Source organism: Manis pentadactyla, chromosome 7 (genome assembly GCF_030020395.1).
Source record: "Manis pentadactyla isolate mManPen7 chromosome 7, mManPen7.hap1, whole genome shotgun sequence".
NCBI classification, from domain to species: Eukaryota; Metazoa; Chordata; class Mammalia; order Pholidota; family Manidae; genus Manis; species Manis pentadactyla.
In genome coordinates, this window is record NC_080025.1 from 52,954,094 (window position 1) to 52,981,847 (window position 27,754).

General features: G+C 34.4%; 1 protein-coding gene across 4 annotated transcripts in view; it reads right to left on the minus strand.

The window, feature by feature from the left end:
• CDK13 (cyclin dependent kinase 13) overlaps positions 1-27,754 on the minus strand; it is a 139,432-nt gene that overhangs the window by 84,576 nt on the left and 27,102 nt on the right. For all 4 annotated transcript variants that reach the window (XM_036918911.2, XM_036918909.2, XM_036918910.2 and 1 more), the window contains exons 2-5: positions 19,502-20,161; positions 10,774-10,944; positions 9,245-9,384; positions 7,603-7,773 (exon numbers count right to left, since the gene is read on the minus strand). In XM_036918911.2, the coding sequence (XP_036774806.1) occupies positions 7,603-7,773; positions 9,245-9,384; positions 10,774-10,944; positions 19,502-20,161 (1,142 nt within the window). The remainder of the gene's footprint in view (positions 1-7,602; positions 7,774-9,244; positions 9,385-10,773; positions 10,945-19,501; positions 20,162-27,754) is intronic.

The following is a 27,754-nucleotide window of genomic DNA, read 5'->3' on the forward strand; positions in this document are numbered from 1 at the left end:
ACTGTGAGTCCTCCTCCAACTTTGTTCTTCTCTAAGATTTTTTTTAGCGTTTTTGCCTTTCTTGAATTTCCATATGAATTTTAGGATCAGCTTGTCAGTTTCTGTAAAGAAGCCAGCTGAGATTTTGATAGACTGAGTTAAATATGCAGGTCAATTTGGAAATTACTGCCATCTTAATAATATTAAGTCATCTGGTCATGAACGTGGAATGTCTTTCCATTTCTTTAAGTCTTCTTTAATTTCTTTTAATGATATTTTGTAGTTTTCAAAGTATAAGGCTTCTTAAAATTCTTTGCTCAATTTATTCCTAGATACTGTATTCTTTGTAAAGCTACTATAAATTAAACTTTCTTAATTTCACTTTGAATTTATATTGGTAGTATAGGGAATTGCAACAGACTTTTATATAGTCATCTTGTATCCTGGCACCTTGCTGAATTCATTTATTTCTAAGTTTTTTAGTGGATTCCATAGGATTTTCTGTACTTTCTATATTATGTACACACACATACACTAATTAGAAATAGTCTTACTTCTTCCTTTTCAATCTATTTATCTTTTATTTCATGTGCTTTCATATGCTTAAATTCTAATTTGTTGCCCTAGCAATGTTGAATATAAGTGGAAAGAGTAGATAATCTTGTTTTTCACAGATGCCCTTTATCAAGTTCAAGCAGTTCCCTTCCATTCCTAATTTGTTTTATTCCTGCCCTATACTTGAAAGTGTAAACTGACACAACCTTTCTGGAAAACAACTTGGTCAAGAAACTTCTAAATTCAAATCCTCTGACCCAGTAATCCTATTGCTATTAATATATTTAAGGGAATAATTAGATGTGAATAAAAGTTTTATGCATTAAGGACATTAGAATGAAAAGGAAATCTGGTTCCAATGTCTATGGACTCACTGACTGCTAGGATTGATGGGATATCTGGTCATTATGCAGGACCTTTATCACTTTGCTTTATTTCTAAACAAATCTATAATCACTTAAGATTTTTCCTAGAAGATAGAGTTCCTCCTTTGGTTAAAGATACATAAATAGCTACAAATCACTGCTAGAATTTCCCATTGTAAAACTTCAATATAGGAAACAGTAGTGAAATGCCCGAAAGAGCCTATATATATGCAACAACAGAGGGATGAAATACAGTTCATCAAGTGACACATTAGGCCACTAAAAAATGAAAGCAGTAGAACCTTAGTTTGATAATAAATAATCATATATATATGTGAAAAAAGACACATTAGGGAAAAAATACAGAAAAATTATGATAATGATAGTGTCTGGGTCATTTTGTTTTCCTTTTTTGTATTTTTAGTTTCCAAATTTACAACAATAAACACCATTTTATAATCAAATTAAGAAAGCCTACATATTAAAACCATTCCCCTCTGCCTTACTCAAAAAAAGTTACTAACTCTACATACTAAATGCAACACAAAATAAGGGTATAAGATCTTAAAAGTATGAATCCCTGGCCTCCTATAGTAACTGGAAATTTCACATAAAAGTCAAGATAAATATAATGTTCAATTGAAACTATAAGTTTTGGCTTTTACAGACATAATGAATAGCATAATACAGGCAGCTCCCATATATTAAAATTTTAAACTTACAAATGACTTTCAATTCTGCTTCAATATGCTGTGGGAAGCCCAACTCTCAAAGGAAAATTTTATTTTTAATAAAATAACTTGAAAGTTCATTTCTTCTTTTAAGGTTAAAAAAAAGAAAAAGAAAGCATAATTTTAAGTTGGTAGGAAGAGACTCCCTAGCAAAGATCCCTTACTTATTTGGTAGGTTCCACAGCCTGTATCACTTAAATTTTTTACTTATTTTGAAACTCAATACCTACAACTGAAATTCCAACAATTATAAGTTAACTGAGTTAACAATGAAGGAAAACTTGCAGGCAGAAGTAAGTTTATCATTCATATATTAGTCTGATTTGGACCTAGTAAGTACTGATCCCTCCATACTGGTACCCAGAAAGTAGGCTAAGTCAGGGACCAGATGTAATTTTTTTAAAGTATCTCCAACATATTCAATAGAACTTGCTGATTTGAAGGAAATATTCTATAGTTGCACTACCTTAAATGTAGCCAGTAGCCACATGTAACTACAGACCACTTAAAATGTGGCTGATACAATTAAAGAGCTGAACTTTTAAATTTATTTCATTTTAATGAATTTCAATTTAAATAACCACATGTGCCTATAGTGGCTGTGTTGATCACACAATCATTGGTTGACCAATTATTGCAAACCAAAACGTATTCGTCTACAATAAATATTTGTGGGATGAAAGAATAAACAAATTAATCATAAATGCTTTCTGCACAAATTTTGTACGGTATTAGCAGTTCTATATTGAGGGTACGTGTTCATATTTTTAAGAAAATGAGATAGGGAAAGTAATTGTTAAGCAAGATAACTTCTAGGGAATATGCCAGTCTTTCACTGTCTAATAAAACAGGTTAGGACAGTTAAAAATTATCCTCCTCTCTACCCAGTCATACGACATCCACCTTTTAACATTATACCTATTCCACAGGACCTTCCAATCTCTGTATCTCATTCATACGTTTAGTTACTCAAATTGTAATGATAATCTACTGTTGTGCTGCACATTATGAATATGAAGTAGAATAAAATTCAGATTCTGCCCTTAGGGATTTATTTAGTAAGATATGAAAACTTGGTGACAAGATGAAATAGAAAATATTATTACAGAACTGAATATAACATAATATAACATATAATCCAAGTACAGGGGGGCACAATGTGGGAATCAGACACCACAGAGGAAACATTATAGACTTCTTTCCTTAATCATATAGTGACACTTTCCACAAGCACTTACTATAGAATATTGTTTCTTGATTTTTAGGAAAATTCCAAATGAAAACATTACTCAAATTCTCTCATAAAACAAAGGCTAATACAGAAAATATTACAGCTAACTTAATTTGTGCATAATAATTATAATACTGGTTTTTGGTTGTTCACTATGCTAATTTTAAGCACCCTAATGCTTTTGTTGGAATGATACCACTATTTCAGTGTTATATTTTTTTAAATCTAAATACTAAATATTTACATCTTAAAATGGGAGATTAATGCCTCAAATTTTTATTTTATAATGTATATAACTGCAAAACAAACGGTTTTCTCCACCCAGAGAAGTATAAACTGCATTAAAATATTTATTTGAATATTACACTCATTCAGAAAGCATTTTTCTGTCAGTTCAGAATCCTCAACAGGAGAAAAAAATAACAAAGAAAAGCTTCTCCTGCAAAATAATTCATGTTAGTTCAAAGATCTTACGAACAATTAGATACGAGCACGAGAGTCCTGAAATTAATACAAGCAACTGCAACCCGTTCTCCTTCCATACTTGAAACACTAAAGATCTGAGGTATAGAAAATGCTTTCTTTGAAACAAACCTCCCCCTTGCTAATAATAAAAAAAAAAAAAAGAACAGACAAAAAGGTTAAAAGACTCCCACAGAGTTATTAAAAAGAGAGATTGGACTGCCTGAAGATGAAGAATTTGGAAAAAATTTAGAATTAGTTTATTTCCCTTCAACTCCTTTAATTATTTCAGAAAAAGCTCCTTCAGCATCTCTGTTTTTGCACAAAAATACATTGTCACTTGATGCCACTTAACCCTGTTTTCTTAAGGACAATGATTTCTTCTAAGACCAAATATTTTACCTTCAATTTTTTATGACTAATTTTTTCTCATTTTTAAGTAGAGCCAGGTTTTTAAAAACGTTTTTTATGGTGCTTTTCTTATATAGCCAATGGGCTGTGGTATAATAATGTAATTATTTCACAGAGGTTTGCAATTTTGATTTTTATGTTGCTTATAATTATTATATTTATATTGTTTTAGGTATTTAGTTTCACTTCTTAAAATTTTATGAATTCTACACAATATTAAATCAAAGTTCCCATACTGTCCTTCTGCTCCAACATGGCAATCACAATTAGTATAATGTCCCACAACTAGCATGGTCAGGACGAGAACCTACGGGCTCCAAATCTAGTTCCCTTTACACCAAAGCATGCTGCCTCATCATGGTTCCCATAAAAAAAAAAAATACGTTCATTTAAAAAGGACTGCATCGCCTCATACCTACCAGAATGGCTATTATCAAAAAGACAAGAACTGTAAGTGTTGGCAAGGATGTGGAGAAAAGGAACCACTGTGTATTGTTGCTGGAAATCTAAGGTGGTGCAGTCACTATGGAAAACAGTATGGAAGTTCCTCAAAAAATTACAAATACCATATAATCTAGCAATTCCACTTCTGGGTATTTATCCCAAGGAAATAAAAGTACTACCTCAAAAAGAGACATGCACCCCCATGTGCACTGCAGCATTATTTATTAGAGTCAAGCCACCTAAGTGGCCATCAAAGGATAAATGGATAAAGAAATGTGATATATATATGTATTATTCAGCCATTACAAAGAAAGGAAATCTTGTCATGTGCAACAACATGGATGGACCTTGAGGACATTATGCCAAGTTAAATAAGTTAGACACAGAAAGACAAATACCATATGATCTCACTTATATGTGAAATCTAAACAAACTCATAGATACAGAGAACAGACTGGTGGCTGCCACAGGCAGGGGATAGGAGGCTGGTAAAATGGGGAAGATGGTCAAAAGAGACAAACCTCCAATTATAAAGTAAGTAAGTAATGGGGACATAACATAGAGCATGGTAACTACAGTTAAAAGTACTGTACTATTTATTTGTAAGTTGCTAAGAAAGCAGATGTTAAAGGTTCTCATCACAAGAAAAAAGTATTTTTTAAGTACATGTACTGATGGAAGTTAACTGGATTTATTCTGATTTCACAATATATACAGATATTGAATCATTATGTTGTTAAAAGAAATGTTTATGTCAATTATCTCTTAATAAAATAATTAATTTTTAAAGGACTATGTTTTAAATTTTATACTCCCTCACATACTCTAATATGCTTAACTAACACCTGGCACTTCTCGCATAGTGGAATACTTTAGTTATTATGACTCATACAATTACAAACAGGATTATGGTGGGGAAAAAGATGGGGGCACAAATACATGAAATCTGTGATTTATAAAATACAGTGCTAGGATTATGGAGGAGTCAAAAAACAAAACAAAACACAAAGACTTCAGGGAATTTATAATTTGGTAAGGAAAACAAATTATGACCATAAACACAACAGAAGGAAAACTATGAATACTTTATATGTTGAGAAATAGTCATCTTTTTAAAAAGTGTTAAAGTATGGACAGGATATAATAACTAGAACTCATTTATTTATTAAACAATTAGTCATTCAGTACCTTCTATGGTCTAGCCATGGAGCTAGGTAGGGGATGTAACAGAGAATAAAACAAGGTCACACTGCTAATAAGCTAAGTGGAGAAACAAATGAATAACAAATCAATACAATTATTCTGGAAAAAGTTCTGAAGAAAAAGATCAGAGCTTTTAAATTGTGTGTATCTATATGCAGTGGAAAGTGGGAAGACTGGTCGGGTAAGACCTCACTAATGAACAAAGCAGCATTCAGGCTGAAACTTAGAGGATGAGAAGTCAGCCTTTCAAATAGCATATGTGTGTATATATGTGAGGGGTAGAGAGGTTTAAACCCAGGGCAGCAGTATGTGTAAAGACTTTAAGGCAGGGAAGTACACTGGCATATTTGGTGACTCAGTGTGGGTCAATGTGAGAGTAGCTTGGTGAAAATCAGAAAAATGGCATAGAAGGGGTTGGAGAAATAGGGAGGGACATGACCCTACAGATCTAAGATGCAAGAGGTCCAGGTTATGTTAAAAGAAAAGCAAATGTACTTAATTTGGCTACAGTTTGAGGTTAATGAACGACAACCTTTGCACACCACCCTCATGCATAAAATCTTAATTCCTACCACACAATAAATGTTTCCCTTTAATGGATAAAGAAGTAACAGGCTCAGAAGAACTAAAAGGCCTTGCAAACAAGGTCACACTGCTAACAACTAAGTCACAAATCCCAGACATTCAAATCCAAGTTAAACTAGTATCCTTTCTACCACACAATAAGAAGTAATGAAAAATAAGATGGAAAAAGACAAACTGGGTTAAAAGTCAGGCCAGGGAAGGGCTTTATTATGGACAAAAACTAATGAAGTGACATTAAAAAGATGATTCTATTTCCATAGTGCATACAGAATACTTTCAAAAATAAGTTCCTTTATACAAAATAATTACCTATATCACTATGCTCCCCAGAGGAGTAAGATTTCATGTGTGTGTGAGAAAGACAGCAAGCTGGAGACAGCAGGAGGCTAAATACCATGTTCAATTAGAACATACCCACTTTAATCTGTTTATATTAGATTTAATTTGAAAAAGAATTCTGCTCCTTGAAAACCAGATTACAAAGAACTCAACTTTGATTACAAAATCCTACTCTGTGAAGATCTAAAACCAATGGAAGTAGAGGTTTCTTTCACCTGTCAGATGCCTTATGACTACTTTAATAAGCACTCTAATTTCTTTTCAGCTGTTCTGCTAAAAGCCAACCATATACCACCATAGTTTATCAAAAAGCAATTTTAGGTAAGGTTTTTGCCTCCACACTTTTAAAATTATTTGCCTATCATAAAATTTCCTTGTATGTTAAGGTATTATAACATTAAAAATGCAAAGGTAAATATATTCTAATAAAGTTGACCCCTCAACAACATGGGGGTTAGAGGCACCAACTCCCCATGCAGTCAAGTATCAGCATATCACTTTTGACTCCCTACAACTTAACTACTAATAGCGTACTATTGATTTTATGGCAATAAATGATAAAATAGAATAGTATCTACATATATTTTATACATTCATGATATACTTAATTTTTTTGGTATTTTTAGGTTACATGATTCATCTGCAAGTTTTTTCAAATTGTCAAAAATCCCCCAAATTTTTCTAATATACTTATTTTTAAAAATATGCATGTAAGGGGAGTTCAAACCCATGTTGTTCAAGGACCAACTGTACTATAACTGTTTCGCAATCACTAAAAAATGAAGACTAAAAATTATATAGTGATACTCAAAATAACAACTATTGCTAGTGAATACTTACGTGCAATACTCATAAATATCCTTTTATGTTTTCTTAGGTGACTCAAAAATCACTAGAGTACACAGGGATAAGATGGAACTATTTGTAAAACATGTAGTTTCTCTTAAGTCAGGTCACTGTGATTCTACTGTACCTTGGCATCAATTCTGACATTAGAGAGACACCATACAGGTACCAAGAAAAAATGTACAGTATTTTGAATGATTTGAGGATGAATTAATATTTTTAGATGATTACTATACCTATCTTTCCCGCTCCATTATAATGAAATATTAAAATACAGTTAAACAAAAAAAAAAATCACTAAAGTTAACATAATTCTTTAACTCAACTACATTTAAAAAGTACAGCTTGACATTAAGGCAATAGTTTTATGTGACTTGTAATTTATTCAAATAGAGTCAATATCTGTTAACACAATCTGCAAATTAGCAACATCATGAGTATGCACACATACCTTTATCCTTCTTAAAATCCAAAGCATCTTCTTTATCAGTCACTATTTCCTTCATATTGATAATACTCTGGTGAGTAAGCTGTCGGAGAATTTTAATTTCTCGAATTGCTGTAATCGGAAAGCCTTCCTTTTCATTATCTAGACGTACTTTTTTTAAGGCTACCATTTCTCCTGTTAGAAAATGAAATAAAATCAGGTCACCAACTGGCAAAACCAAATGACATTTTTCTTAATGTTAAAGTTAATTCATAATTTCTGTTCCTATCTCTTGAAATTACAACTCATAAAACTTATTTTAGTTTCCAACATACCAAATTTTAATGCTTAGATTCAAGAAATTAAGTTTCAGGTTAAATAAATTATGGTATAATATTTATCCAAACTGTGTAATACTTTACAACTGTTTACAAAGGATGGGCAAAGTCCATATGCTTTATGATTTTACACTCTCCAAGGTATACTAAATGAAAAAAGCATGATGATGAAGAGTAGATACATCACATTGCCATTTGGCAAAGGAGGAGAGGACAAATACACCCAATATGTTTATATATATGTAAAATCTCTTAGAACAGATGAGAAAATTCTGTATGCTGTACAGCTGCAAAAATATGCTCAGACATAGTAATCTGCCCAAAGCTGCTCAGTTATTCAAAATCTGGTTTAGTTGTCTCAAAAGTATGTGCTCTTTCCAACTAAACTAAATGCCCTCAAAATTTAGATATGAATGAGTTCTCTATCAGATAACACCTAAATATTAAGTAACACATACACACAAATCCTACTACAAGAAAAACTTCACCATAATAAAGGCTTGGTCATTCCACTTCTATGGAGAAAAAAGGAATTTTGTACTTACAAATTTTCCAAAAGAAGGATGTTTATCTTTTTAATCATTAAAACTTACTTGATTTTTTATGCAAGTCTAAAATACAGTATGATTCCCTATTTTATTAAATAGCTTCTAAAAGTTATAATTTGTCTTTCTCATATTGCATAATCACCATTATAAATATTATTATTAAATGCTGTAACTGCCTTCAGGAGTTTCTAAGCATAAAGTAGTCTCCCCTATATTAAATGGCCCCAAACAGCTATGCCATTTAATCTTTTAGCTTATTTCAACAAGGAATTATAAAGTGAAGATTAAACAATGGCTGTATGCATTATTCAGTAAAATATATAGCCTCTGATACACTTTTTCCTGTGCTGCAAGGCCTTTTAAAATTTTCTCTCAGGTTCCTGATTATGTTCTAAAAGACTGAGCTGCTAAATCTGGCCTCCAAATAAGGGGCAATTTCTATAGAAAAAAATTTTTTGGCCAAAATATGTGTTGACTAAGGCTTAAAACAACAAAATCTACTAAGAAATTATTCACTATAAAAAAAAAGAAACTAAATCCCACCATACTCACATAATAAACACTAGAACACTTACATATAATTTGTGTATATACACCCACTTACATATACTCATTATCTTATATAAGTGCACAAATAAAATAAAAAAACAAGATGAAACAAAAGCATGATAAACTCAAATTTAACATATTTTTTTAATTCCCCAAGTTATACATTAGAAGAGAAACACAAATTAAGAACATTCCATAGGCCCGAAGATCCATAGCATTTGGCATTCTTACCAGTGTCTTTATCCCTGGCCTTGTAAACTTGTCCGTAGGTACCTTCTCCAATAATTCCGATGATATCAAATTTATCCACGCAGCGTTTTCCCCAGTCAATATCTTTTTCTTTGATTTCACCATAGCGAGGCCCACATATTCTATCAAATATAGTTCTGATGTTTTTATATACAATCAAGCAAACTGAATAAATTGCTTAACACTCAATACCCACCGTCCACCCCATTTATATCCCTTATTTTCCCCCACCCTTGCATATTTGTGATCTATCCAACACAAGTAAGACTGTGATTTGATATAAGTTGTCATGAAAGTCATGGTATTGTTTCCCCACACTGACTCTTCTTCTGCAGACTAATACTTAAACTGGGGATAAGAAGAAGTGAAGCTTGTATAAAGGCCTTATAGAAATAAAATGTAATTTTTCAGTGGGTGGATAAAACCAATACTAGTACAAAGACTCAAATTTCTCTAACCAACTTCCAGAAAATTTTCTTTTTCATTCATTGACTATATATATATGTGTATATATGCTTTTAAAAAACAAAATTTTGATAACAAACATTACTGAAAAATTAACCTTAAAGCTTACTGATAGACTTATGGCTAGATGAAATGATCTTAATAATGGAAACACTAGAAGATTTTTAATCTGAGAGAGTACAAAAGTTTTAGTATAATCAATTCTTAAGAAGCCACACTTACTGTGTGTGTGTGTGTGTATTATATATATGATAAATATTTGACATTCTTCAAAAAGATATGCAGTTTTATAGTATTTTAATATTCTGGTAGGTAATAGAAATTAGCATAAAGGAATAAAGCTACAATACTCAAGGAGAGACTATTTTTTAAATGTTCCAGCTTTCTATTCATATTAGAAAATCACATCATACTCTCACACTTGGCACTACCTGAACAGCAATTCTAAAACCAAATCCTACTCAGAAGTCTTCCTCACACTTTCCCTTGGTTATACAAAAGTAAAATAAGGACTCAACACTTTCCCTCCTTAAGTGATGAACAGGTTTCAAGGAAAAGAGTTATCTCTAGTCACTTACTTGAAACTAATTTACGATACAGATTTCAAAACTTCTTCCACTCCACCTCTTGCAAAATGAAGAATGCATTTGGATATGATAGCAAATGGAGCTAAAAGCAAAGGAAAACAGCAGCTTGCCCATTACTAATTTTGTTTGGGCTCACTACTAACTTCTACCTTATCCAACTGCAGTGTGTCTGTTTTTTTAAAATATCTTAATTATAGACATAATCTTTAACACACAGAATACCCCAAGAAATTAATACATAACAGGCTGTGAGAGAAAAGTAAATTTGGTTTTATTAGTCATTTTGAATAGGTATGCAGGCAATTATGAAATTTTTTTAAAACTCTAATTTATTCATATACTTAAGCTGAAATACACTTTTTATTGTTTTAAGTCTTAATTTTGTGTTTTATGATTCTGTAATGATGATCCAGAATCATCTCTGGTCAATTTAAGAGCAGGTAAAAAGCAAGCACATACTTAGGCCTCCTTTTACTATGTAACTGTGTTGCTGCTTTCTTTTCCTCTGGACTCTTTGAGAGATCATCTCCTCCTGGTAATTCAGGGGGCAGTGGTAAATCTGCAAGCAGACATCGTAGTTTCTTTTCTACTTCTTTTTTAACCGCTTTTACTGAAATATTTCCTCGTAGGCTGAGAAAGAAAGGAATCAGACAAACAAAACACAAAAACTCATTTCATCAAGAAGTAAAAATGCAGCCCTGTCTTAACATTTAAATAGCATGCAAAGGCAAAATACTAAAATGAGTTTCTTTACTTACCAGCTAAAATAATGTACTATCCTCAATTGTAAACACAATATTTTGGAGGTAAAAATGATAGTGAATTAGGTAAAAATTAAGGAAAGCTGAACAAAGTGTGGACTTTAGTTCCTAACAATGTATCATTAGGTTCATTAATTTTAACAAATGTACCATACAAATGTTAACATGTTAATAAAAGTAAAGAAACTGAGTGTAGGATATATGGGGAGCCTTTGTAGTACCATTATAATTTATCTGTAAATCTAAAACTGTTCTAAAACAATAATGTATTTTTAAATGATATAGAATTAATATAAAACTAAATTAAAACTGGAAGTCAACTAGTCATGCTTTACAGTAAAATTCATTAGTTTTGTGATCACCTTTGGCTTGATTCTGGTGAAGAGACAAAAGTTGTTTTGTTGTAAGAAATAAGTAAAACTATATGTTATTATTGGCCTTGCCCATTTAAATAATCACAACCAAATTAATTTAGCTTTGCCTCTTTTCAGGGTTAAATTTTCTAAATTGGACAATGATTATTCCAAATTTTTTTAAGGTTCTAACTTACTAGAATGATAGGTGAAGATTTAAGCTGTTTTATACTTTTTATAAATGCATAAAGAGCTCTGACATGTAAGGTATATCTTAACTAGGTAATTGATTAATCAACCCAAATACAAAATCTGTTTAATAATATGACATGTTGAAAAAGAATCTTCTAATGATAATAAAATTTGGACTTCACACAGTTTCACAGCAGTTACGAGTCCTATAATGAAGAAGTTTAGTAAGACATTGCTGTGGTCAGAAATGAACTAAAATGTTGTCAACGTAATCATTTCATTTAATTATAACTTTTTCTAATCGTGTTGAACATCAGTATCATTATACAACAAATACATCCTTTAATACCATCTGCACCTTTTCTTCATAACCCCGTGATACAACTAGGCTTTTTAGCAGGGTTAAAACATGATCAAAAAGAAATTGGTTTGCAGTTTTATTTTTAAAGTAATGGTATACACAGTCCACTTTTCAATTTTAATTGTCCCTCCATTCAGCAAATGTTGATTGTATGCTTCTATGTATTACATATTACGTACATCACTGGATTTTGACAACAAAAACAGTATAAAGTACATTAAGATACAGTTCCTCTTAGAAAGGAGCTTACAGTTTTTTGAAGGACCCATCAGGTAAGCAGAAGGATAAAGTACTATACACTCAGATTCCCAGAGGAATGTAGCTAAAGGGTAGCTAAATCAGGGCTGAAAGATAGCAAAAGCTTTCTGGAAAAGGGGTCACTTGAACTGTCTGAAAATATAAACTATTTAAAATATTTAATTGGAAATGATAGTCTCTAACTTATAATGAGGCTTCAGTTAAAAACTCTCATATAAAAATGTCTGTAAATCAAATCAGTATTTCAGGGGGAAAAAAACCAAAGTTTCAATTTTACTTATAATTTAAAATGTAAAAGACTGCCGATATTCATTATATGAATATCAATATCATTATATGAACTACCAAATTCAGTAAGACTCCCAGACTTGAGAAGTGATATATTACTTTCTAAGAATAACACTGTATAAAAACATTATATTTTCACTGAATACTTGGCAATAACCAAATAAGAATGTGATTTTTTAAGTTTCCATACACTACAACAAAAACAATAAAATGCTTTAACAAGAAATGTGTAAAACCAATAAAAGAAAATTAAAACATATGACTGATAAACATAAACCACATCTGAATGAATGGAAGGAACCGTGTTTTTGTATGGAAAACGACAATACAGGCAACACCTCAGAAATACTGTGCATTCAGTTCCACACCACCACATTAAAGTTAGTCAAATAAAGTTTTTGGTTTTCTAGTGCATACAAAAGATATGTTTACACTGTAGTCTATTAAGTGTGCAACAGCATTGCCTAAAAAAAAAAGACAATTTACATACCTTAGTTAAAAAATACTTTATTGCTTGTGTTGTTTTAATTTGTCTGATTTTTCTCAAAGTATTCAAATTCAGTTAGACAGTATCCATCATATCATTGATACGTTTTCACAAATCCCTAGGGTGCCTAACTGGTTTTCTTGGTTTCACTGGAGATGGCTGGTAATTGTAGGTCTGCTTTGGCTATGTAGCTGTATTCCTATTATGTTAATGTGTGCATGCAATTTAATTAGTAATTTAAAACCTATACACGCTTATGTTACACTACAAGAAGATACGTCAAAGAATCAATCTTCCCATGTTTTCTCCCATCTGCTACTTCTATAGCTTCTCTTCTTCCTTCATAATTACAACCCCTAAGTAGAATTCGAGCCTCATATCGAAATTACCGAGTATCATAATTCTTCCAAGTGGTAAAGACACCTCAAGACAAATGCTGGGCATAGAAGCCACAGAGCATAAATATGCAAAGAAGTAAAAAGCTAACCTTTTCAAACAATAAGGCTTCTCTCTCACTTACCAACTTTACATTTCCCTGTATGGCCCCGGAAGATGACTGGTTAGCCAGAGACGGGTAAGATTCCTCAAGGGAGGAACAACCTAAGACAGGCACAGTTGCAGGGGGGCCATCAGGTGAGGAATTGGAGATCAACAGAGGTGAGGCTTAGAACCTCAGCCCCCCTGTTTTGAGAGAAATCTTCTGCATCCGTGGATGTTTTGTTGCCCTTGTCTAGCTTGGATTAATACTTAGTCTATAGGCACACACCTGATCATCTACATTTGCCCTCTTACAGCACTAAACTATGTTTTCTACCTTTATCTTGCATCTACCTACCACTTCAGCATTTTATTAAAAATAATAATAATAATAATAATAAGGGAAAATGTGGGATTCACATATAAATCAAGTATAAAAATCAAATGAATAATCATAATTGACCTGTTTATAGTTCATGATGCGTGATCAAAACTGAAAGTTTCTGTGATGACTACCCTTGCACTGTTCACCATGTAAGAACTTATTCACTATGTAAGAACTTGTTCACCATGTAAAAACTTGTTCGTTATGCTTCAGAAGATTTGGAGACTGTTGAGAATTAGGCTTGGGGTTGACTAATGATTGTGCATTGACTCCCCTATACAGAATTTTATTGTTGTTAACAACCATATGATCAATAAATATGAGAGATGCCCTCTCAAAAAAAAAAACAAAAACTTTATTGCTAAAAAAATGCTAACCACCATCTGAGCTTCCAGCAAGTAGTTATTTTTCTGGTGAAAAATCCTGCCTTACTGTTGAAGGCTGTAGGCTGATCAGGGTGGTGGCTGCTAAAGTTAACAATCAAGTTTGCTGCATTAACTCTTCTTTTCATGAATGATTTTCTGTAATGTAAATGTGTTTGATAGCATCTTACCCACAGTGGAACTTCTTCCAAAACTCGACTCAATCCTCTCAAACCCTGTTGCCGCTTTATCAACCAAGTTTAAAACATCATATTTACCAAAAGTAGAATCCATATCAAGACACCACTTTCTTTTTGCTCATCTATAAGAAGCAACTCATCCTTTAAAGTTTTATCATGATATTGCAGCAACTCCCTCACATCTTCAATTCTAAGTCTAGATGTCTTGCTATTTCCACTACATTTGCAGTTACTTTCTCTAATGAAGTCTTGAACCCCTCTCCAAGTTATCCATGAGGTTGGAATCAACTTCTCCCAAACTCCTGTTAATGTTATTTTGACCTCTTCCCATGAATCACAAATGTTCTTAATGGCACCTAGAATGGTCAATCCTTTCCAAAATGTTTTTAACTAGCTTTGCCCAGATCCATTAGAGGAATCACTCTCTCTATTGCAGCCACAGCCTTATAAAATGAATTTCTTAAGTAAGACTTGGGAAATCTAAATTACTCCTTGATTCATGAGCTGCAGAATGGATGTTGTGTTGGTAGGCATGAAAACAACATTAGTCTCATACATCTCCATCAGAGCACTTGGTGACCAGGTGCTATGTCAATGAGCAGTAATATTTTTAAAGAAACGTCTTTTTCTGAACAGTAGGTCTCAACAATGGGCTTAAAATATTCAGTAAACTATGTTGTAAACGTATGTACTGTCATCCAGGCTTTACTGTTGCATTTACAGAGCACAGGACAATAAATTTATCAAAATTCTTAAGGGGCCTGGGATTTTCAGAATGGTAAATGAGCAATGGGTTCAATTTAAAGTCACCAACTCCATTAGCCCCTAACTAGAGTCAGCCTGTACTCTGAAGCTATAAGCTAGGCACTAATTTCTCCTCTCTAGCTATGAAAGTCCTACAAGGTATCTCCTTCCAAAAAAAGGGTCTTCCTTGTACATTGCAAATCCATCATTTAGTGTAGCCACCTTCCTTAATGAACTTAGCTACACCTTCTGGATAACTTGCTTCAGCTTCTACATTAGCACCTGCTGCTTCACCTTGCATTTCTGTTATTAAGAAGGCTTTTTTCCTCAAACCTCAGAAGCCCCAACCTCTGCTACCTATAAACCCATCTTCTGCAGTTTCTGCACCTCTCTCAGTCTTCACAGAATTGAAGAGTTAGGGCCTTGCTCTAGACTGGTCTTTGGCATAAAGTAATGTTGTGGCTGCTCTGAGCTATCAGAACCAGTAAAACTTCCTCCATATCAGCAATGAGGCTGTTTTCCTTTCTCATCACTCATGCACTCACTGCAGGAACACTTTTAATTTCCTCCAAGAACTTTTCCCTTGCATCCACAACTTAGCTATTTTGATTCAAGAGGCCTAGTTTTCAGCCCATCTCAGCTTTCAACAGAACTTCCCCACTAAGCTTAATCATTTCTAGCTTTTAATCTGAAGTAAGAGATATTATGACTCTTCCTTTCACTTGAACACTTAGAAGAGGACATTGTAGGGTTACTTATTGGCCTAATTTTAATACTGTTTTTTGTCTCAGAATAGGGAGGCCCAAGGAGGAGAAATGGCAGAACAGCAGGTCAGTAAAGCAGTCAGAACACACATTTATCTTTTAAGTTCACTGTCATGCAGTTCATGGCACCCAAAACAATTAACAATTGTAACATCAAACATCACTGGTCACAATTAACTGTAACAAATACAGTAATAATGAAGAACTCTGAAACACTGAATTACCAAAATATGAAAACAGAAACACAAAGTGAGTAAAATCCTGTTGTAAAAATGGCCCCAAAAGATTTCTTCAATGCAGGAATGCCACAAACCTTCAATTTGTTAAAAAAAAAACAACAACCAAAAAAACCCCCAATATTTGCAAAGCGCAATATAGTGAAGCACAATAAAACAAGGTATGCCTGTACTATAATGCTTTCAGCCTCCAAATTAACGAATTACATTTAATAGAGTCCCAAACAAAACCCAAGACTTCTTTAACTACTAACTTGACAAGCAGACTGATTATAACATTTGTATAAGAATCAAGACAAAAAACTGCCAAGAAATTTCTGAAAGAAAATAATGAAGTGGGATGTGCCATCATATGGTCAAACTGTTTTAAAAGATCCCAAACTAGAAGCCAAATTCTGACTGAAGTCACATATGTATTACTGTCTACCCAATGTTTTGTAAAAACTGTAAACTGTCATTACTTTAAAATCAGAAATTACATAAATATTCAGATTCTAGACTTCTTTAAAGAAATCAAAAGCTTTAGCAACACTGGGCCCAAATCGTGTACAGCAGCACTGAAGTTGTGCTACTCAGGATATTCACTAATCAGAAATTTACTCCATCCCTTCACTTTTATATTACCTGCCTACCCCCATAAGAGAAATTTGAATTTGAAAGCCAATATACTGTGCACCTGAAGAAGTTAAAACAAAAAGGTACTGGCAAAGAAATAATAAAACATGTTAATAGACAAGAGAATCCAGAAACACACAAATTATCTGTAAGAATTTTTATATATGACAACACAAATCAGTGAGATGGACTACTAACAATAAATGTTGTAACAAGTGGATCTATTAGTTCACAGCATGTTGGGGAAAAACAGATAGACTATGTCTTTCTTCTTCATATAATAACCAAAACCAAATTTCCATGTGATTTGAGTTAATCTTCTATAACTTTATAAAGCCATTAGCTTTAAAGGAAAATTTATAGATTTGATATTTTAAAAAATAGAACAAATAAATGTCAAAGACAACAGATTCTGAGAGGTGAAGGTCAAGATCCCTAACATAAGGAGCACCTGTAAGTTAATTAGAAAAAGGAAAACAATCTTAAGGAAAAGACAGTGTAAGATATGAACAAGTAATTCCAGGGAAAAAAAAAGCAAAAATTGAAAAAGATACTTCATCTCAATAATCACAAAAATGCAAAATTAAATAATTACATATTTTAATTGTCAGAAATTTCAAAATTGGCAATATTCAGTGTTGTTCAAGTAACTTCATACTTTTGGATGCATAAATTGGTACATGTTAAGATAAAATTCCTATCTAATTTTTAAGTGTGTATACTTTGACCTCACACCTATCCTATAAAAACTGCTCACACAGACATTAAATATTAATATTTAAGGAGAGTTTAGTAGCAAACAATCATAAATCTAAGTATCCACTAATCAACAGCAGGGTAGTTAACAAGACCATGATGCATCCATTCCTATCGAGAGGAATACTGAACCTATTTAAAGCAACACAGAAGAATCTCCACATACTAAATTAAAAGAATAAGTCAAGAAATATTATGCATAGTATAATCTTTATTTTTCTTAAAAAAAAACAACTTATTATGTAAAAACATACAGTTTACAGTTTATCTTGTGATTTTCGGAGAGTAATGGATTCCAGGTCTAAGACCGAAGCAAAGTTCAAAGTGAGCCTGTAATATATTATTTGTCTAGGAAGCACTCAAAAACAAATGGCATCTTGTCAGAAAAAACAAAGGAGTTCCCACTGGTCAAATTTCAGATAATTGGAGCATCCAAAAGAAGTGTGACTGTAACTGGTACTGAATCAATCTCTGGCCACACATATCATTAGCAGTACCCAGGAATCTTAAAAAAAACTACTCACAAAACATACAAACACATTCAAAGAAAGAAGAGCAGAGACAACAAAAGAAAAACGCAGTCAAAATTTTTAATGACCAAGTATGAAATGTGCCACCATCTCATTAAAAACAGACATGCAAAGAAAATCTCCTTAAGCATTCACAAGCATACATTCTGACTTCTTGAAAATATTACCAATAAAAATGTACTCCTAAAGCACATATGAAAAATAAGAGAAAAACCTCACTGGTCCAGAATCACTGGATTATTCCCAGCCACCGAGTTATTCTCTCATCAATGAAGTGACTCAGTTCTATATCCATGCCTCTCTACTGGGAAGTCCATGCCAGGATTTATCAAAATCACAGATCACTATGGTTGTTTATGAACCTTCAGTATTCCTAAAGAACAGTCAAACCTGCAAATACCACAACTACAGTAGTACAACTAGATAACACCTGCATTAAATTGGATGGGGTCACTTGACATCATTTTTGATTGTAGAAAAAAAGCTCAGAAGGCAGGAAATGCAGTAATGAGGGTTTTTGCTTGTTTTAAATAAGAAAGTTTTCATAATGCTAGCCAAAGTAAGCACTTGAAAGACCCACCCATGTGGCATTTTTATCCTCATGCTTTCTATTAAGATATCAGCTAGGAAAATTGCCCATATATAGCTGCTTTTTATCAGGAAGTGTGTGTGTATGTTGGGGGGAGAGGCCACAGACTATAGCTCTAATTTCTTAACAAAAATAAAAATGAGAAAGATTACATGGTATAATGTGCAGATATCACACAAATGCATAATGCTAAACATTTTTAGAACTTCATTTACTTTTTAGTCACTCTGACCATCATCCTCTGAAAAAAAAATGTTTGAAAATAAAGAATAAACCATAACTCTAATGATCACAATAGTAATTTGTAAATATGTTAAAGGTAACCACAATCACATTATGGGTTTTCTGTAATACATAATTAATCTCTAATTGCAAAAAAAGAATTTTTAATAGTTAAGAAAAGACTAAAAAGTGGTAAGTTCACGAAGCCATGTAAAGTGATAAATTTGTAAGGCCCCTGGAAAAACTTAGAAGTAACCAAGATATAAGCTTTACATCATCCATAAAAGCTTTACTTACCTTGTAAAATGTCCTGTCGTTAACACTAAGCCAAAGAAAACACTGGCATTTCTAATTGCCAATCTCAAATGGAAATATACATTGCATCCCAAGACAATGGCAAATTTTTCCTGAAATTCTTAGCATAAACTATAATTTTGTTATCCTACAAGCAATGTTACTTCAGGATGTACGTAATAAAGTGAATTCATTTACTTACTTATATTCTCTTTTTTTACGAAGTTTTTGGTGGGAGGTCAAATAATTTCTCACTTCAGAGTTAACGTTTTTCTTTACAAGCAGCTATTGACAAATTGTTTTTTGTACTTACCTGTCAGCATCTTTATCTTCAGGCAGCATGGGAGGCAAAGGTAATGGTGGTAATGTAGAGGTCATTAAAGCCACATGTTGCTCCTTCTCCTTGGATCCTATGCTTGGTGTAAGTGGTTTGGTTTTCTCTTTAAGAGACACAGTTTCCTCCTTTGTAGCAGCAGACTTACTCTCCTTCCCAACTACAACTGCTTTCTTAACAGCTTTATCTACAATCAAATTATTGTCCACCTTTGTTACCTGAAGAGGTGGCTTTGTTTTTGCCTTGTCATTTTTTAACGTTCCACTACTCAAGGGAGAAGGTGCATGCTCAGTTTTAATTTTCTTCACATCCTTCACGTGGTTGGTTTGTGATGCACTGGCACCGGGTTCTGTGTTCCCCTTGGTGGGTGTAGAAGTGTTTGAGGCTTTGGCCGCCTTAGCAGCAGCCTCGGCAGCCTTGGCTGCTTCTGCAGCTTTTGCTGCTTCTGCAGCTCTTGCTGCCTCTGCAGCTCTTGCTTTTTTATTCTTGTTCAATTCAGCTGCCAGGCTACTCTTCAGAGTTAGTGTGCTAGGAGAAATGCTAGAATGACGACTTCTGGATCTAGACAATCTGTGCCTGCTACGAGATCTTGAATGCCTAGATGAATACGGGCTTCTGCTTCGGGATTTGGCAGACCGTCTGGTGGAAAATAATTAAGTTTAGTCAGTAATTCAGAAGAGTTTGAAATTTACAAAATTGCTAACTAGAGCATAAGAATTAAAATAAAAAATGTATTTACTTTCAAAAACATTATATACTTTTTAAAAAACAGAAAGTGCTTTAACAGAGTATCTGGTGAGTTTTCTTGCAAATAGATTGTCTTGATTTTGGTCTGGCCTACAAATGTTCAAAGGTGAGGCTGGATGAAAGCAGATCTCTGTGAGAAGAAACACTGTTAAGAATTAGGAGGAAAAGGCAAGACAAAGCATCAGTGCTGTTTCAGAAAAGAGAAGTACATGACAAGGACACACCAATGGCAGCAGCAGGGTGAAATGTGACCAATCTTTTACCAGGGATACAATCTCCACATACCAAAAGCACCTTCACCCGTAAGTTCAGAAGGAAGTAGTACTCCATCTATAGCAAAAGTGAGAAAAGAGCAAGCCTGTCATTAGGCCATAAGTAAAAAGCAGAATCTAAACCTTGGAAGCTACTTAATAATGACCACAATTCACTTATGAAAAAGTACTGGAAAACTCAAGAACTAATGTATATGTAAAAGTATGAGGGCAACCGAAGTTACATAAAACAAATGCATCACAGCACCAAGGGAAATGACACTGAGCTTTTCAAATCTACACCTTATCAAAACTTTAAAAAAATTAATCGCAAGACATTTGCACTATGATAGTACCTTGACATGTTCAACATGTCTCATTAAACGCCTACACTAACCCAGTAAAGTCTCTACAGTTCATAGATAAAACATCTAAAATATTCTGCTACCTGAAGTCAATCCCAAACTCATTATTAGTTGTATTGGTTATTACCTTATTGCTACCCTGCTAATTCCCTCAATACTCATCTGCTCTACTCTGTGACCAAGAAGGCTGACCCCAACCAATGCACCTTCTGGGTTCCAATGCTGCCTGTCAACTGGCAGAAGATGAGAATGCAGAGAAAGACTGGATTATTTCTTCCTAGCTCCCCTCTTCTTCTTGGCCACATTTTCTGTCCTGTCAGTCACCTCCTTCTCCACAGCTTTCACCAGGCTCTAATAACACTGTATTTCCCTTATCCCTTTGAGCTTCCCTCTATTAATAGTGAAAACATGCCTTAAAGGTTCCCTTAACTGACCCTATCTCTGTGTTCCCTTCATCAAAGTCTCTTAAACCACCTGAGTTGGATTCAGTATCCTTCTAGATAGGAACCCTACCTGATCTAGTTGTATGCCAGGTCTTAAACCCAGACCTTTTAACTCTGAAGTAGGTAGGTTAACAATTAACACATGAACACTCTGCCTAGGAGACAGCTCTTGCTGAAATTTTGTAGAACTTATGGGAAGAGGGTACATGAAGCAAAGAAACTCTTAGGAACCCACAATTAAAAATTGGCAGAGAGAAAAGGATGACCTGAAAATTTTGTTTATATCTGACATTAATACAGTATAGAGGGTAAAGTTTAGAAACATTCTGTAAGTCTAGGATGAAAGCAAAACGATAATCAGGTTTAGAATAAACTCAATACAAATTCAACTTCTCCCTCATTCTCTCAGAAACATTTCAAAATGCACCAATGGCCAGAGTTCAGCACTGAGCTAGTGTTTCATATAAATCCCATACTTTACATAAAATGTTTATTTAACATTACTTTAGATTAATGGGAACACCAGTTTAAAAAACATTCTAACCTAACACTTGCTTATCATTAAATACTCATATACACCAACCATTAAAATCACCAATGATCTAACAATCATGGAAATGAGAGGAAATGTTTAGCTAAATATAAAGTGATAAGTGGTTGCAAAATATCTTGGATAACTTTAACATACGAACCCCAGTAAGTATTATAATATGAAACACTCGGCCACACTTTTAATTTCCTTTACATTCAGACTCTAGAACCCCAAAAAAGTCTGATATAAGTCGTGTCTCTATTCCCTGTTCAGACACTAATGAGCAGTAGAAAAGTACACAGGAGGAGAAAGAAAAAAAAGAGACTGTCATCTCATCAAAGGTAAGAGCACAGAATTTTTTTTTTTTTTTTTTATTGAAGGGTAGTTGACAACAGTTTTACATTACATTAGTTTCAGGTGTACAACACAGTGATTCAACATTTATATACATGATAATTCTAGGTACCAGCTATCACCATACCAAGTTGTTACAATATTTTGACTATATTCCTTATGCTATACATTACATCTCGGTTACTTATTTATTTTACAATTGGAAGTGTGTTTATATATATATTGTGAGGGCATCTCTCATATTTATTGATCAAATAGTTGTTAACAATAATAAATTTCTGTATAGGGGGGTCAATACTCAATGCACAATCATTAATCCACCCCAAGCCTAATTTTCGTCAGTCTCCAATCTTCTGATGCATAACGAACAAATTCTTACATGGAGTACAAATTCTTAAATAGTGAATAAGTTACATGGTGAACAGTGCAAGGGCAGTCATCACAGAAGCTTTCTGTTTTGTTCATGCATTATGAACTATACACAGTTCAAATATGAATATTCATTTGATTTTTAAACTTGATTTATATGTGGATACCACATTTCTCTATTATTATTTTTTTTAATAAAATGCTGAAGTGGTAGGTAGATACGAGATAAAGGTAGAAAACAGAGTTTAGTGTTGTAAGAGAGCAAATGTAGATGATCAGGTGTGTGCCTGTAGACTATGTGTTAATCCGAGCTAGACGAGGGCAATAAACATCCATGTATGCAGAAGATTTCTCTCAGAACATGAGGGGGGAGGTTCTAAGCCTCACCTCTGCTGCTCCCCATTTTCTCACCAGATGGCCCCTGCGACTGTGCCTGTCTTAGGTAGTTCCTCCCTTGAGGAATCTTACCCGTTTCTGGCTAACCAGTCATCTTCCGGGGCCATACAGGGAGATGTTAAGTTGGTAAGTGAGTGAGAAGCCTTATTGTTTGAAAAGGTTAGTTTTTTACTTCTTTGCATATTTATATCCTGTGGCTTCTATGCCCAGCATTTGTCTTGAGGTGTCTTTACCACTTGGAAGAATTATGATACTCGGTAAATTCGACATGTGGCACGAGTTCTATTTAAAGGTTGTGATTAGGTAGGAAGAAGAAAAGCTATAGAAGTAGCAGGCAGAAGAAAACCTGGGAAGATTGATTATTTCTTTGACATATCTTCTTGTAGAGTAACTTCAGCATGGATAGGTTTTAAACTACTAATTAAATTGTGCACACACATTAACATAATAGGAATATAGTTACCTAACCAAAGCATACCTGTAATTACCAGCCATCTCCAGTGAAACCAAGAAAACCAGTTAGGCACCTTAGGCATTTGTGAAAGCTTATCTATGATATGGTGGATATTGTCCGACTGAACTTAAACAGTCTGAGAGAATTCAGATAAACTAGAACAACCCATTCCTGGGGACTGTTCATATCCCATATGTTCTTTTAACGATAAATAGTCTGTGGTTGTAAGATTTTGGAGTGCTACAATTTGCACTTCTCCTAATTCTTGGTTGAGTTCCAACAGTATAGATCCAGTCCAATTTTTTGTTTTACTGTATGCACAGGCCAGCTTAGATATCTCCTTCATCATTCCCATGGCAAGTCCAGGAACTGGTGGGATGAGTGCATCTACACCTGTGGCAGTGTGTGAATCTTTGTTGGAGTTTTTTTTTTTTTTTTGCTGATCATCTTCTGTCATGAGTCTTCCCAAGAGTGCTGATGTTGGAAGTTCTTTTTCATATCGTATCTTAGTTCATTTTCGGGGTAGCCCAATTAGGCTTTGATCCTCTGTATAAACACAAACAGACCCTTTGCCTACACTTTTATATGCCCTTTATATCATTGTGTAGAACTCATTAGAGGTCACCACATAGGAACTGTTTTGTTTTTTTTTTAATCATTAATCTACACTTACATGACGAATACTTTGTTTACTAGGCTCTCCCCTATACCAGGTCCCCCCTATATACTCCTTTACAGTCACTGTCCATCAGCGTAGCGAACTGTTGTAGAATCACTACTTGTCTTCTCTGTGTTGTACAGCCCTCCCCTTTCTCCCACCCCGCTATGGATGCTAATCTTAATACCCCTCTTTTTCTGACCCCCTTATCCCTCCCTACCCACCCATCCTCCCCAGTCCCTTTCCCTTTGGTACCTGTTAGTCCATTCTTGAGTTCTGTGATTCTGTTGCTGTTTTGTTCCTTCAGTTTCTCCTTTGTTCTTATATTCCACAGATGAGTGAAATTGTTTGGTATTTCTCTTTCTCTGCTTGCCTTGTTTCACTGAGCATAATACCCTCCAGCTCCATCCATGTTGCTGCAAATGGTTGGATTTGCCCTTTCCTTATGGCTGAGTAGTATTCCATTGTGTATATATACCACCTCTTCTTTATCCATTCATCTATCGATGGACATTTAGGTTGCTTCCAATTCTTGGCTATTGTAAATAGTGCTGCAATAAACATAGGGGTGCACTGATCTTTCTCATACTTGATTGCTGCATTCTTAGGGTAAATTCCTAGGAGTGCAATTCCTGGGTCAAATGGTATGTCTGTTTTGAGCATTTTGATGTACCTCCATACTGCTTTCCGCAATGGTTGAACAAGTTTACATTCCCACCAGCAGTGTAGGAGGGTTCCCCTTTCTCCACAGCCTCGCCAACATTTGTTGTTGTTTGTCTTTTGGATGGCAGTCATCCTTACTGGTGTGAGGTGATACCTCATTGTAGTTTTAATTTGCATTTCTCTGATAATTAGCAATGTGGAGCATCTTTTCATGTGTCTGTTGGCCATCTGTATTTCTTTTTTGGAGAACTGTCTGTTCAGTTCCTCTGCCCATTTTTTAATTGGGTTATTTGTTTTTTGTTTGTTGAGGCGTGAGAGCTCCTTATATATTCTGGACGTCAAGCCTTTATCGGATGTGTCATTTTCAAATATATTCTCCCATACTGTAGGGATCCTTCTTGTTCTATTGATGGTGTCTTTTGCTGTACAGAAGCTTTTCAGCTTAATATAGTCCCACTTGTTCATTTTTGCTGTTGTTTTCCTTGCCTGGGGAGATATGTTCAAGAAGAGGTCACTCATGTTTATGTCTAAGAGGTTTTTGCCTATGTTTTCTTCCAAGAGTTTAATGGTTTCATGACTTACATTCAGGTCTTTGATCCATTTTGAGTTTACTTTTGTATATGGGGTTAGACAATGGTCCAGATTCATTCTCCTACATGTAGCTGTCCAGTTTTGCCAGCACCATCTGTTGAAGAGACTGTCATTTCCCCATTGTATGTCCATGGCTCCTTTATCAAATATTAATTGACCATATATGTCTGGGTTAATGTCTGGATTGTCTAGTCTGTTCCATTGGTCTGTGGCTCTGTTCTTGTGCCAGTACCAAATTGTCTTGATTACTATGGCTTTATAATAGAGCTTGAAGTTGGGGAGTGAGATCCCCCCTACTTTATTCTTCTTTCTCAGGATTGCTTTGGCTATTCGGGGTCTTTGCTGGTTCCATATGAATTTTTGAATTATTTGTTCCAGTTCATTGAAGAATGTTGCTGGTAGTTTCATAGGGATTGCATCAAATCTGTATATTGCTTTGGGCAGGATGGCCATTTTGACGATATTAACTCTTCCTAGCCATGAGCATGGGATGCGTTTCCATCTGTTAGTATCCCCTTTAATTTCTTTTAAGAGTGACTTGTAGTTTTCAGAATATAAGTCTTTCACTTCTTTGGTTAGGTTTATTCCTAGGTATTTTATTTTTTTTGATGCAATTGTGAATGGAGTTGTTTTCCTGATTTCTCTTTCTGTTGGTTCATTGTTGGTATATAGGAAAGCCACAGATTTCTGTGTGTTGATTTTGTATCCTGCAACTTTGCTGTATTCCGATATCAGTTCTAGTAGTTCTGGGGTGGAGTCTTTAGGGTTTTTTATGTACAGTATCATGTCATCTGCAAATAGTGACAGTTTAACTTCTTCTTTGCCAATCTGGATTCCTTGTATTTTTTTGTTTTGTCTGATTGCTGTGGCTAGGACCTCCAGTACTATGTTAAATAACAGTGGAGAGAGTGGGCATCCCTGTCTAGTCCCCGATCTCAGAGGAAATGCTTTCAGCTTCTCGCTGTTCAATATAATGTTGGCTGTGGGCTTATCATAGATGGCCTTTATTATGTTGAGGTACTTGCCCTCTATTCCCATTTTGCTGAGAGTTTTTATCATGAATGGATGTTGAACTTTGTCAAATGCTTTTTCAGCATCTATGGAGATGATCATGTGGTTTTTGTCTTTCTTTTTGTTGATGTGGTGGATGATATTGATGGACTTTCGAATGTTGTGCCATCCTTGCATCCCTGGGATGAATCCCACTTGGTCATGGTGTACGATGGTTTTCATGTATTTTTGAATTCGGTTTGCTAAAATTTTGTTGAGTATTTTTGCGTCTACGTTCATCAGGGATATTGGTCTGTAGTTTTCTTTTTTCGTGGTGTCTTTGCCTGGTTTTGGTATTAGGGTGATGTTAGCTTCATAGAATGAGTTTGGGAGTATCCCCTCCTCTTCTATTTCTTGGAAAACTTTAAGGAGAATGGGTATTATGTCTTCCCTGTATGTCTGATAAAATTCCGAGGTAAATCCATCTGGCCCGGGGGTTTTGTTCTTTGGTAGTTTTTTGATTACCGCTTCAATTTCGTTGCTGGTAATTGGTCTGTTTAGATTTTCTGTTTCTTTTTGGGTCAGTCTTGGAAGGTTGTATTTTTCTAGGAAGTTGTCCATTTCTCCTAGGTTTCCCAGCTTGTTAGCATATAGGTTTTCATAGTAGTCTCTAATAATTCTTTATATTTCTGCGGGGTCCGTCGTGATTTTTCCTTTCTCGTTTCTGATACTGTTGATTTGTGTTGACTCTCTTTTCCTCTTAATAAGTCTGGCTAGAGGCTTATCTATTTTGTTTATTTTCTCGAAGAACCAGCTCTTGGTTTCATTGATTTTTGCTATTGTTTTATTCTTCTCAATTTTATTTATTTCTTCTCTGATCTTTATTATGTCCCTCCTTCTGCTGACCTTAGGCCTCATTTGTTCTTCTTTTTCCAATTTCGATAGTTGTGACATTAGACTGTTCATTTGGGATTGCTCTTCCTTTTTTAAATATGCTTGGGTTGCTATATACTTTCCTCTTAAGACTGCTTTTGCTGTGTCCCACAGAAGTTGGGGCTTAGTGTTGTTGTTGTTGTCATTTGTTTCCATATATTGCTGGATCTCCATTTTGATTTGGTCATTGATCCATTGATTATTTAGGAGCGTGTTGTTTAGCCTCCATGTGTTTGTGAGCCTTTTTGCTTTCTTTGAACAGTTTATTTCTAGTTTAATGCCTTTGTGGTCTGAAAAGTTGGTTGGTAGGGTTTCAATGTTTTGGAATTTACTAAGGCTCTTTTTGTGTCCTAGTATGTGGACTATTCTGGAGAATGTTCCATGTGCACTTGAGAAGAATGTGTATCCTGTTGCTTTTGGATGTAGAGTTCTGTAGATGTCTATTAGGTCCATCTGTTCTAGTGTGTTGTTCAGTGCCTCTGTGTC